Genomic DNA, 13,638 nt, shown 5'->3' on the forward strand with positions numbered 1-13,638 from the left:
CCAGAATATCAATTCCCTTTTACTACCAATCACCGTGCTAGACCTAGAGATGAATAATAACCTTTGCTGACTGACATGACAGTAGCCTCCAAAGCTTCTGTCAGCACCACTAGGAGTATCTTGCTGTTGGCTGGAGGAGCTTTGCTCAGAGGCCAACAACAGCAGCACAGCTTGGGTGTAAGAAAAAGAGTAGGAGCAGTTGCTGCAATTCCAGAAAAACTATAGACTAGCCTTGGAAGCCATATACTGACGTACTAAGAGCATCCCCATCCTTGTCCTCTGGGACAGAACCCAATTCTACAGAGGACCCCACACAAGGTGTGCACACGTGAACACATGGGAATGTATTTTTGTATGTACATACCTTTTTTTTGTTTTTAATTTCAATTAGTTCCCGTGGATCTGGCAGAAGACAGGAAAATCGAGGTGGCTTCCTGGAGAACTTTTTGTCAGCTAGGAACGGAAGGAGGAGGAAAACTATAAGATTTTTCACAAGGTTACTGATACTCACCCCAGAAAAAACAGAGCAGACTCAGAGATTTCCTTCTCCACAGTCTCCAGCCTGCTAGAAATTTTACCTCCTGGGACTCTGTTTTCTTTCCTTTCTCTGGGGTTTAAAACAAGGTGAACTGCTAGGGCTCTTTCAGGTATGACGTTAGGCCACTCAGTTTCCCCATACCTCCCACTTCTCCTTCTCTCTAAGTCCTCTAGTTGAAGGGGTTTAGAGTCATGGACACTGAGTACCCACCCCCAGAGTCACCGGCCTCCTCCACATCATTGCATCCTGGTTTCTCATGTTCTGCTGACAGCCATCCTCCACTTGGACGATGAAGGCCTAGCACATCTGAGGCCATGCCTGTGGCTTTCCCATCAATGGCTCCTTTCTCAGCTGGTAAAGGAAGAGACGTGAAGACTTATGACTAGGAAGCCAAGCAGTATTGAAGAAGAGGTTGAGTCCTAAGCCAAAAAGAGCTATATGTTCTTATACTGGGCACCAGCCACAATTGGCAAATTCAAGACAAAGTAAGAAGGGCAAGGGAGGAGAGGGGAAAAAAGAAAGGAAAAAGAAAAAGAACAATAAGAGATGTTTCTAACTATTGTTAGTTTCTTTGGTGCCATCCACTGCCTCGTTGTCAGTTCTGGCTGTCTCCTTTTTCTCTTGCTGGGTGAGGGTGTTGAGGACTTTGGCCTGACAGTGAGCCTCAGTGCTGTCAATAACTGTCAACAGGGCATCAAGGGACAGTAGGTGTGTTGTATAAAGCTGACCAGACACAGGAAAGGCATTCTGGAAAATAAACAGATCCCATGAGACTTGAAGTTAGAATATTCTTCACCTGATTATTTTTCCAAAAATCCAAAAACTTAGGACTTCTCCATTGTCCTTACAAAATTCCTTCCTCCTTCCTGTTCCCCATCTCTGAAGTGTCCCCTCTCTGTACCAGCATCACTACCATCTGGGAAACTTCTTGGTAGGTCTAGAGGCCAGTAACAGTGCTCAGCACCTTGGACAGCAGCTTGGTGAGGTCTTCAAAGAGGTTGGAGCAGTAGTAGTCACAGTCATAGTTGATGTAGAGTTCAGTGACGAAGCTGGGGATGCGCCAGAGCTGCACAACGGCCTCCAGCGCCATCTCCTTCATCTCATAAGGCATCTTGGGGTTTTCAACAGTGATGATCTCCATGAGTTTTTTGATGTACATCTGTCAACAACCCAGTGACAAGCATTTGGGTGGGGCAAAGATAGGAGAGAAAATTGGAAAGGAACAAAATTAAACAGGAGGCATGCCTCAAGAGACACCAAAAGGTCCTCTATCCCCAATAATATATCCCTTCCTTGTCTCCATGATGGGTGATAAGGCTCTTATTCCTAGTCCCTGTCTTTTGCCCTTTTTTGTGTGCTGTCTATATGAGCCCTACCCTAATCTTATTCTGGCAATTTAGCGGCAATACTGGCTTGACTTAGAAGAACTGTTAGACAAAAAAGCTGTCCCATTCATGGTGAGATTACCTGCCAATCTCATATTTGGATTCTCATACTCTTTAAAAGCCAGTTTTGTTCTGGCTTCTCAGCTCGCAGCAATCTTGTCTCAGCCTCCTAAGTACTTGGATTATTGGCATGAGCCACCATGCACAGTGGTGTGTTTTCCTATATTATAATTAATTGGGTTTTTTTCTGGGTTCCTCTTAATTATTCTACTACATTGGCTAGTTAATGACACAAAGTATGGGGGCCAACATATCCTCTACAGGAAGCTCATAAAAATCTCTCTCTAGAAATAGGCCTCCCACCCTCAGAGCTCCCCCTCACTCTCTTGGTGCCTCCAACACACTATCCCGAACAACCCCCCCCCCCCTTGCACTGCTATATCGCAGCCCCAAACTTGGGCCAAGACACCCTGCTTGACCAGAGGTCATGCCAGCGGTCAGAAGTCCAGGTAGGTCCCCCGTCAGTGGACCTCCAACTCTCTTGGTGTCCCCCATCACCTGCCCCCTCTACCTTGTTCTTACTGTGCCCCAGCCCCCAACTTAGGTGGAGATACCCTGCTCAACCAGAGGCCACACAGGCTACCAGAAGTCCAGGTAGGATGTCTGCCAGCAGATCTCCCCCACTTTCTTAGTGCTACCCTACCCCATTTCTAATCCTCATTGCTGTGTCTCAGCCCCCAACTTGGGCAGAGACCATTTGCTTGACCAGAGGTCACACTGGCTGCCAGACGTCCATCCCTAACTCAGATGGTGGCCTGCTGTTCAACCACAGGCCACTCTGGCCAGAAGACCAGAGAGGAAACAAAGGCAACAAAGACAAACTGAGAAATCAGCACCTAGATCTATAATCACCCCAAACCCAGATGCCAGTGTAAAAACACAGTTAACAACAGCCAAGGCAATTTGTCTCCATGAGAATCCAGCTATCTACCATAGTACATTCTGAATATTCCAACACAGTTGAAGCATAAGAAAAACACCTTAAAACCAACATAATGGAAATAACGTCCTTAAAGAGGAAATGAATAAATCCCTTAAAGAAATTGAGGAAAAGACAGACAAAAAAAATGGAGAATATGGATAAGTCCCTTAAAGAAGGCAAAAACAAAACAAAACAAACACTTGAAGCAAACAAAACTATTCAAGACATGAAAATGGAAGTAGAAGCAATGAAGAAAACAACAATTGAAGGAATTCTAGAAATGAAAAATCCAGGTAAGTGAACAAGAACTAGAAGCAACAGAACACAAGAGATTGGAGAAAGAATCCCAGGCGTTGAAGATATTGATAGGAGAAATAGATACATTGGTCAAAGAAAATGTTAAATCTAAAAAAATTTCTGATACAAAACATCCAAAAATCTGGGTCACTATGAAAAGACCAAATTTAAGAATAATAAGAATAGAAGAAGGAGAGGAACCCCAGCTCAAAGGCCCAGAAAGTATTTTTTTTATGATTTATTTATTTTTATTTTATGTGATTAGTGTTTTGTTCATATGTATGTCTATGTGAGAGCATAACAGATATCTGTGAGCTGCTATGTGGGTGCTGGGAATAGAACCCAGATACTTTGGAAAAGCAGCCAGGGCTCTTAAAAACTGAGTTATCTCTCCTGCCCCCAGAAAATATTTTCAACAAGATCACAGAAGAAAATTTTTTCAACCTAAAGAAGACATGCCTATAAAGGTACAAAAAGCTTACAGAACACCAAATAGATTGGACCTGAAAAAAAGTCCTCTCACCACATAATAATTAAAACACTAAACATATAGAACAAAGAAAGAATATTAAAAGCTGCAAGGGAAAAAGAACAAGTAACAAATACAGTAAGATCTATTAGGATTATACCCAAATTCTCAATGAAGACTGTAAAAGCCAGAGGATCTGAACAGATGTCTGTAGACTCTAAGAGAACACAGATGGCAGCCCAGACTACCATACCCAGCAAAACTTTCAATCAACATAGATGGAGAAAACATGATATCCCATGATAAAGTCAGATTTAAACAATATCCATCTATAAATTCAGCCCTATAGAAGGTACTAGAAGGAAAACTCCAACCCAAGAAGGTTAATTATACACAAGAAAACACAGATAATAAATAATCTCACACTAACAAAACCAAAAAAAGGGAAGCACACACACACACACACACACACACACACCACCAATGACACTACCAACAAAATAACAGAAATTAACAATCATTGGCCATTGGTATCTCTCTATATCAATGTACTCAATTCCCCAATAAAAAGACAAAGACTAACAGAATGAATAGAAAAACAGGATTCATCCTTCTGCTACATACAAGAAATACACCTCAACATTAAAGATAGACATTACCTCAGAGTAAAGTGTTGGAAAACAATTTTCCAAGCAAATGAACCTAAGATGCAAGTTTGTAGAGTCATTTTAATATCTAACAAATAGACTTCAAACCAAAATTAATCCAAAGAGCTGGGTATGGTGGCATAGATGTTTAATCTCAATACTCAGGAGGCTGAAGCAGGCAGATCTCTTGAGTTCAAGGCCAGCCTGGTCTATAAGTGAGTTCCAGGATAGCCAGGGCTGTTACAGAAAAACCCTGTCTTAGAAAGGAAAAAATAATGCTGGGTAGTGGTGGCACACACCTTTAATTCCAGTACTCATGAGGCAGAGGCAGGTGGATCTTTGTGAGTTCAAGGCCAGTCTGGTCTACAAGAGCTAGTTCCAGGACAGGCTCCAAAGCTACAGAGAAACCCTGTCTCGAAAAACAAACAAACAAACAAATAAATCAAAGGGACCTAACATATCTACAGAACATTTCACCCAAACATGAAGAATACATTTCCTTCTCAGCACTTCACAGAACTTTCTCCAAAACTGATCACATCCTCAGTCACAAGTACGTCACAACAGATATAAGAAAACTGAAATAACCCATGCATCCATGAGTTAGAGCTGGATTTCAACAACAGAAACAACAGAAAGTCTACAAACTTAGGAAACTGAAAAACTCTCTACTGAATGAAAACTGGGTAAAGATAGAAATAAAGAAATTAAAGACTTTCTAGAATTCAATGAAACTGAATACACAACATACCCAAACCTATGAGACACCATGAAAGCGGTGCTAACAGGAGAGCTCACAGCACTAAGTGCCTACATAAAGAAAGTGGAGAGATCTCATACTAGCAACTTAATAACATACTCAAAAGTTCTCTAAAAAAAAAAAAAAAAAAAAAAAAAAGAAGCAAGTACACTCAAGAGGAGTAGATGGCTGGAAATAATCAAACTGGGGGCTGAAATCAATAAATTAGAAACAGAGAAGAATACAAAAATCAATGAAAAAAAGATCTGGTCCTTTGAGAAAAATCAACAAGATAGACAAACCCTTATCCAAACTAACTAAAAGACAGAGAGAGAATATACAAACAATAAAATCAGTCATGAAAATGGGGACATAACAACAGACACTGAAGAAGTCCAAAGAATAATTAGGTCATACTTTAAAAACCTGTACTCCACAAAACTGAGAAATCTAAAAGAAATGGATAATTTTCTCAATAGATACCACTAAGGTATCCATTTTAAGGAAATAGCAGTCATTAAAAGTCTCCCCACCAAAAAACAAACAAACAAACAAACAAACAAACAAAAAAAAACAGGGCCAGACAGTTTTAGCATAGAATTCTACCAGACTTTCAAAGAAGAACTAATACCAATACTCCTCAAACCATTTCACAAAATAGAAACAGAAGGAAGATTGCCAAATTCATTTTATGAGGTTACAGTTACCCTGATACCCAAGCCACACAAAGATTCAACAAAGAGAATTACAGACCAATTTCCCTCTTGAACATAGATGCAAAAATACTAAATAAGATACTTGCAAACCGAACCCAAGAACACATTAAAAATATCATCCACCATGACCAAGTAGGTTTCATCCCAGAGATGCAGGGATGGTTCAATACATAAAAATCAGTCAATGTAATATACCATATAAACAAAACTGAAAGAAAAATAAAACATGATCATCTCATTAGATGCTGAAAAGTCTTTGATAAAATCCAACACCCCTTAAGGGATACAAGGGACATATCTAAACATAATAAAGGCAATTTACAGCAAACCTATAGCCAACATCAAATTAAATGGAGAGAAACTCAAAGCAATTCCACTAAAATCAGGAACAAGACAAGGCTGTCCACTCTCTCCATATTTATTTAATACAGTACTTGAAGTTCTAGCTACAGCAATAAGACAACCAAAGGAGATCAAAGGGATACAAATTGAAAAGGAAGATGTCAAAGTATCATTATTTGAAGATAATATTAAGAGTATACATAAGCAACCCCAAAAATTCTACCAGAAAACTCTTACAGCTGATAAACACCTTCAGCGAAGTGGCTGGATACAAGATTAGCTCAAAAAAAAAAATCAGTAGCCCTCCTATATACAAATGACAAATGGGCTGAGAAAGAAACCAGGGGAACAACATCTTTCATAACAGCCACAAAATATGTAAAGTATCTTGGGGTAACTTTAACCAAGCAAGTAGGCTGGGTGGTGGTGGCACACGCCTTTAATCCCAGCAGTCGGGAGGCAGAGGCAGGCGGATCTCTGTGAGTTCGAGGCCAGCCTGGTCTACAAGAGCTAGTTCCAGCAGGACAGAAACCAAAAGCTACGGAGAAACCCTGTCTCAAAAAAAAAAAAAAACAAAAAAACAAAACAAAACAAAAAAACAAAACAAGCAAGTAAAAGACTTGTATGACAAAAACTTCAAAGATTTGAAGAAATTGAAAAAGACAGCAGAGTGAGGTAAGCCAGACCCAAAAAGAGGAACATGGGATGTACTCACTCATATTTGGTTTCTAGCCATAAATAAAGGACATTGAGCTTATAATTCGCGATCCTAGAGAAGCTAAATAAGAAGGTGAATCCAAAGACAATCATATAGGCATCCTCCTGAATATTAACCTTCATCAGGCGATGAAAGGAGACAGAGACAGAGACCCACATTGGAGCACTGGACTGAAATCTCAAGGTCCAAATCAGGAGCAGAAGGAGAGGGAGCACGAGCATGGAACTCAGGACCGCGAGGGGTGCACCCACACACTGAGACAATGGGGATGTTCTATCGGGAACTCACCAAGGCCTGCTGGCCTGGGTCTGAAAAAGCATGGGATAAAACCGGACTTGCTGAACATAGTGGACAATGAGGACTACTGAGAACTCAAGAACAATGGCAGTGGGTTTTTGATCCTACTGCACGTACTGGCTTTGTGGGAGCCTAGGCAGTTTGGATGCTCACCTTACTAGACCTGGATGGAGGTGGGCGGTCCTTGGACTTCCCACAGGTCAGGGAACCCTGATTGCTCTTTAAGCTGATGAGGGAGGGGGACTTCATCGGGGGAGGGGGAGGGAAATGGGAGGCGGTGGCGGGGAGGAGGCAGAAATCCTTAATAAATAAATAACTTTAAAAAAAAAGAAATAACATCAAGAGTTTAAAATGGGTTTATATTATGTTAAACTTTTGCATAATGAAAGCTATCAGCAAACTGAACCGACAGCCTACAGAACAGGAGAGAAATCTTCCCAATTTTACTGAGACAAGGGTCAATATCTAGACTATGTAAAGAACTGCAAAATGTAAGCACTCAAAATAAAGCCTTTCCCAATCAAAAAAAAAAAAAGAAAGAAAAGAAAAAGACAGCAGAAGATGGAAAAATCTCCCATGCTCATGATCAGTAGGATTAACTAACATAAGGCCATTTTATCAAAAGCAATCTACAGTGTCGACACAATCCCCATCAAAATTCTAACAAATTCTTTACAGACCTTGAAAGGATAATACTCAACTTCATGTGGGAAAACAAAAAACCCAGAATAGCTAAGACAATCCTGAACAATAATAGAGCTTCCAGAGGTACCATCATCCCTGATTTCAAGCTATATTACAGAGCTATAATAAATAAAATCGCATGGTACTGGCATAAAAACAGACATACTGATCAATGGAATAGAATTGAAGACCCAGACATAAATCCACACATCTAGAAATACTTGATTTTTGATAAAGAAGCCAGAAAAACAGAATGGAAAAGAAGAAAGCATCTTTAACAAATGAGTCTGGTCTAACTGAATGTCTGCATAGAGAAGAATGCAAATAGATTCATATCTATCACCCTGCACAAGATTCAAGTCCAAGTGGATCAAAGACATCAATATAAAACCAGATACACTGAACCTGCTAGAAGAGAAAGAGAATAGCCCTAAATGCATTGGCACAGGAAACAACTTCCTGAGCAGAACACACTGATAGAGCAGGCACTCACTAAGATCAATGATTATTAAATGGGACCTCAGGTGGTGGTGGTGCACACCTTTAAACACAGCACTCAGGAGGCAGATCTCTGTGAGTTCAAGGCCAGCCTGGTCTACAAGAGCTAGTTCTAGAATAGGCTCCAAACCTACAGAAAAACCCTGTCTCAAAAAAAACAAATAGATAAATAAAAAAGTAAAATAAATAAATGGAACCTCATGAAACTAAAAACTTCTGTAAGGCAAAGGACACTGTTAATAGGACAAAACAGCAGTCTACAGAATGGGAAAAGATTTTTACCAACTCCACATCCAATAGAAGGCTAATATCTAAAATATATAAAGAATTTAAGAAAGTAGATGTCAATGAACAATCCAATTAAAACATGGGGTATAGATCTAAACAGAGAATTCTCAGTAGAGGAATCTCAAATGGTTAAGAAACATTTAGCTGGGTGGTGGTGGCGCACACCTTTAGTCCCAGCACTCGGGAGGCAGAGGCAGGCAGATCTCTGTGAGTTTGAGGCCAGCCTGGCCTACAAAAGCTAGTTCCAGGACAGGCTCCAAAGCTACAGAAAAACCCTGTCTCGAAAAACCAAACCAAAAAGAAAAAGAAAAAGAAAAGAAATATTTAAAGAAATGCTCAATATCCTTAGCCACCAGGGAAATACAAATCAGAACGACTTTGAGATCCATCTTACACCTGACAGAATGGTTAAAATCAATAATACAAGTGACAGCCCATCCTATTGAGGATGTAGAGCAGGGGAACACTACTTCATTGCTGGTAGGAGCACAAACTTGTACAACCACTATGGAAATCAGTATGGTGGTTCCTCAGAAAACAGGGAATCAATCTACCTCAAGACTCAGCCATACCATTCTTGGGCATATACCTAAAGGATGCTCAATCATACCACAATGACACTTGCTCAACTATGTTCACAGCAGCTTTATTCATAACAGTCAGAAGCTGGAGACAACCTAGATGCCTTCCACTGAAGAATGGATGAAGAAAATGTGATACATTTACATAATGGAGTATTACTTAGCAGTTAAAAATATATCATGAAATCATCCTGAGTGAGATATTCTAGACCCAGAAAAACAAACATGGTATGTACTCATTTATTAGTGGATATTAGCTGCTAAGTAAATGATACTCATGCTACAATCCACAGACCCAGAGAGGCTAAATAACAAGGGGGACTCTGGGGGGGAACAAATGGATCTCCCTGGGAATGGGAAATAGAATAAATTTTGTGGATGGACTAGGGGTGGGTATGGATAAGAATAGAAGGGATCAGGTGTGTGTGTTGGGAGAGTATAGGAGAGCCAACTAGAATTAGAAAGCATTTGGGGGATGATGTAGAAACCTAGTGCAGTGGAAACTCCCTAGAATCCACGAGGGTGACCCTAGTAAGGACTCCTAGAAATGGAGGATTCAAAATCTGAACTGGCCATCTTCCCTAGCCAGGCAAGGTTTCCAGTGCTGGAACTGGGACACCAATTCAGCCACAAAACCTTTGACCTACAATCTGTCCTGCCTGCAAGATGTGCTGGGGCAATGGTGGAGCGGAACTTGTAGGAACCATCAACCAATGACTGGTCTAATTTGAGGTCCATGTCACAAGAAAGAACTCATGCACAACACTGCCTAGATCACCAGGAACCAGAAGCTAGATAGCCCAGATAGCCTAGGGTATAACCAAACAGGACTGGGGGAAAAATATCAATGAAATGATTCCTAAGGATGTTCTGCTATATTCATAGATTAGTGCCTAGTTCAGTTGTCATCAGAGAGGCTACCTCCAGCAGCTGATGGGAGCAGAGGTAGAGACCCACAGCCAAGCATTAGGTAGAGAGAGAACCCAGGTTGAAGGTCTTTATTGGGTTCCTCCCCTTGGAGCTTGGAGCTCTCCAAAGAAGAGAGAAAGAAGGAATAGTGGGAGCCAGAGGGGTTGAGGACATTGGGAGAGCATGGTCCATGGAATAAACTAGGCAAAACTCATGGGGGTTCACAGAGACTGAAGCAGCAATTCCAGACTCTGGGTCTGAGCTAGGTCCTCTGCATATATGTTATGGTTGTTGGCTTAGTATTTTGGGGAGACTCCTGACAGTGGGAGTGAGAGAGTCTCTGACTCTTTCTTCTGCTCTTTGGACCCTTTTCCTCCTACTGGGTTTCCTCACCTAGTCTTGATGTGAAGGTTTGTGCCTGGTCTTATTGTTGATATCCCAATATCAATTGTTCTTTTTTGGGGGAAAACAGGGGGTAGGTGGATCTGAGGGAAAGGGGAGATGTGGGGAAAACTAGGAAGGATGGAAGGAGAGGAAGCTGCAATCAGGATATATTGTATGAGAGAAGAATAAGTAAAAATTTGAAAAAATCTATCTCTACAGCATGACTGATTGAGCAGGCCCCACTGACAATTCCATCCAGTTTCCAGTTCCCACTTTTGTTTTACTTCCAGAGTCAAGAAACTTACCTCTAATTGGAACTTGAGGTGCTCCCGCATGCTCTCAAACAGTAAGAAGCATACCCGTAGGGAAGCAGCATACAGGTTCAGTCGTTCTACACTGAGTAGCTGGAGATCAGAGAGTGAGAAGTCATGGGATTTCTGAGGTTGAGTGTAACTGAGCCAAAAAAGATACACGAGAGCAGACTAGTGAAGCTGCCACAGAGGGCCTGCGTTGTAAGGGAATTCTTTTGTTGCTGCTCTTCTTTGCTGTTTGCTTTTTAAAAATGTTGTTTTACATTTATTTATTTGTGTGTAAGAGGTGGAGCAGGGACACACATGAAAAGGTACAACCAATGGTAACTGGTTCTCTGTCCACCTGCTAGGTATCAGGAATCAGACCCGGCATGTCAGGTTTGATAGTACATGCTTTTACCTGCTGAGCTTTCATGCTGCCTGATTTTGTTTTTCTGAGATAGGGTTCCATGTAGCTCAGGCTGGTCTCCAACTCACTATATGGCTGAATAATATTCCTTATCTTCCTGCCCTTTCCTCCCAAGTGCTGGATTATAGGTACATACCACCATACCTGGGATTCTGACAGAGCCTCAATTTAGCCATTCCTTCCTTAACTCCTTGGAGAGCTATTGGAAGCCTCTTATTGTGATTTCTGGTCAACTGAAAGGGAGGTAGTTTCTTAGGATCATGATCACAGGGTCTCTGGCTTCTCAATCTCAAAAAGTAAACAAGGGCTCTAGTCACTTTTTTTCCACCAGTGTCTTTTTAAAAAAAATGATTTATTTATTTTTATTTTATGTGCATTGGTGTTTTGCCTGGACATATGCTGTGTGAGAGAGTTGGATTCCCTGGAACTGGAGTTACAGACAGCGATGAGTGGTCATGTGGGTGCTGGGAATCAAACCTGGAACCGCTGCAAGTGCAGCCAGTATTCTCAATTGCTTAGTCACCTCTCCAATCCTGAACAATCTAGTCTTACCTGGAATAAGTGGCGACACATCTCATCCTTGATGAGACCCAAGAGGGTCTGGCACTGGGCTACAGGGGCTGACTCAAGAGCCACTGTCAGTAGATGGAGTCCCATGTGGATCATAACCTCAGAGTTGTGGCGGTCATGTGGATTTGTGAGGGAGATAAGGAAGCGGAAGAGCTCACGGATACAAGGAAGACCATAAGGAACCAAAGCCGTGCCTGAGAAGGTGGGAAGAGAACAGGAACACTAAGATATATCCTGGCTGCTTAACAACACTTGGATCTGCGTTATTCATGAGAAAAACTTGTGTGTGTATGTGGGGAGGTGCATGGGAGGGGTGGGTGTCATGTGTATATGTGTGGTACATGCACGTTTATGTGTAGTGTGCAGCTGCACGAGCCTGAGCATGTGTAGATGGAAGCCACGGCAGATGTCAGATGTCTCGCTCTCTTTCACTGCCTTAAACAGGGTCTCTTGTTGAACTGGAAACTCTCAGGACCCACATGTCTGCACACCTAATGCTGGGGTTACAGGCATATGCTGCCATGCCTAGCCAGAGAGTACCTACCTTCCTTCTGGGAGGACTGGGTAAACCGAACGCCCCGGGGATTGACATAATCCATGTCATGGACAGAGGCAGAAGCAGAGTGGTCAGTAGGGGATGTGCACTCCTCCAACACTTCAGGGATAGATTCCACCGATGCTGACTGGGCCTTTTCCCCATGGGCCCCTTCCTGATGCGGCCAGTTACAGACAGATACAGGAACAAAGATGAGGCAAGAACAACTTAGAACTTATTCTCCTGAAGTATGTGTCTTCCAAGCTGTCTTCAATGGACCACAGCTCATTGATTTATGAACTTCTATAAGACGGCCCAGGGCCATCTTAAACAGCACCGATCTAGGGTGACTACTCTACATGTGCAAAGGCTCTCATATGCTCAGGATTTAGATGGTTACCTTCCTGTAAAAGCTATTTCCTTCCCTTTCGTCAGATACTACCCCTACCAACATAGGTATACCCTGATAAATCTCACAGCAAGTCATGCTATGTGTTTTCTGAGCAGCAAAAATGATTCTGGGAAATGGAAAAACTTTCTATCCCAATCTTCCTCCTTCTCTCCCCCCACCCCCAATCTCTCTCTCTCTTTCAGGATAGAGTTTCTCTGTGCAGCTTTGGCTGCCTTAGAACTCGATGTATAGACCAGGCTGGCCTCAAACTCACAGAGATCCACCTGCCTCCCAAGTGCTGGAATTAAAGACGTGTATTACCATGCTCAACCCAATTTTCTTTTAAGACAAAGCATGGGTACAAAACCCAAAAGAACATGCCAGCTCCTACAGTAACAAATTGTAGAGGGACCTTTAGGATTAGTCAGCCATACCTGAGGGTCAAGCTGATCGGAAACTCCTATCTCAGTGCTCCCAGGCTCTGTGGCTGTGCCTTCCCTTGGGGAGCCAGCTTGCTCCAGGTCAGTAAGGTCCTCCTTGGAGGTGGTCTGGGAAGATAATTCCAGGCCACTGTCTGTACAGGGACTGACCACTGTTGAGGCAGCTTCTGAACTTGCAGAGGAGACGGATGTGGGCACATCAATGAAAGGCATGCCACCTGACAAGGAACAGAAGGGAACTTGAAGGTGCAGAGGCTCTGTGAGTGAAGCATCCCCTTTAGTACCAGGGCCTTGTTACTCAGACTGAACACTCATCTATAAATGCCTCTGAAGTAGTGGAAATCTCTCTGAAAAGGGAATGACCTGAAGTCATGCAGGGTTGTTAAATGGTCATAGTTTGATTTGACTTGAAATGTCCCTTTCTGTTCTCTGCAGAAAGACCAAAGCCCCTCAGCAATTGGCTTTCCATTTCAAATCCACTCCCCGAGAAAGACAGGATCTTTTCTGT

General features: G+C 42.1%; 1 protein-coding gene across 4 annotated transcripts in view; it reads right to left on the reverse strand.

Moving 5' to 3' along the window:
- Gbf1 (golgi brefeldin A resistant guanine nucleotide exchange factor 1) overlaps positions 1-13,638 on the reverse strand; it is a 142,831-nt gene that overhangs the window by 20,397 nt on the left and 108,796 nt on the right. For all 4 annotated transcript variants that reach the window (XM_041660931.1, XM_041660930.1, XM_041660929.1 and 1 more), the window contains exons 10-17: positions 13,125-13,348; positions 12,309-12,474; positions 11,747-11,958; positions 10,780-10,878; positions 1,503-1,697; positions 1,096-1,285; positions 749-889; positions 365-453 (exon numbers count right to left, since the gene is read on the reverse strand). In XM_041660931.1, coding sequence (XP_041516865.1) covers positions 365-453; positions 749-889; positions 1,096-1,285; positions 1,503-1,697; positions 10,780-10,878; positions 11,747-11,958; positions 12,309-12,474; positions 13,125-13,348 — 1,316 coding nt within the window. The remainder of the gene's footprint in view (positions 1-364; positions 454-748; positions 890-1,095; positions 1,286-1,502; positions 1,698-10,779; positions 10,879-11,746; positions 11,959-12,308; positions 12,475-13,124; positions 13,349-13,638) is intronic.

Source organism: Microtus oregoni, unplaced genomic scaffold (genome assembly GCF_018167655.1).
Source record: "Microtus oregoni isolate MIOR12 unplaced genomic scaffold, Mior012 000012F_ref0000307, whole genome shotgun sequence".
In the NCBI taxonomy this organism is placed as follows: Eukaryota; Metazoa; Chordata; class Mammalia; order Rodentia; family Cricetidae; genus Microtus; species Microtus oregoni.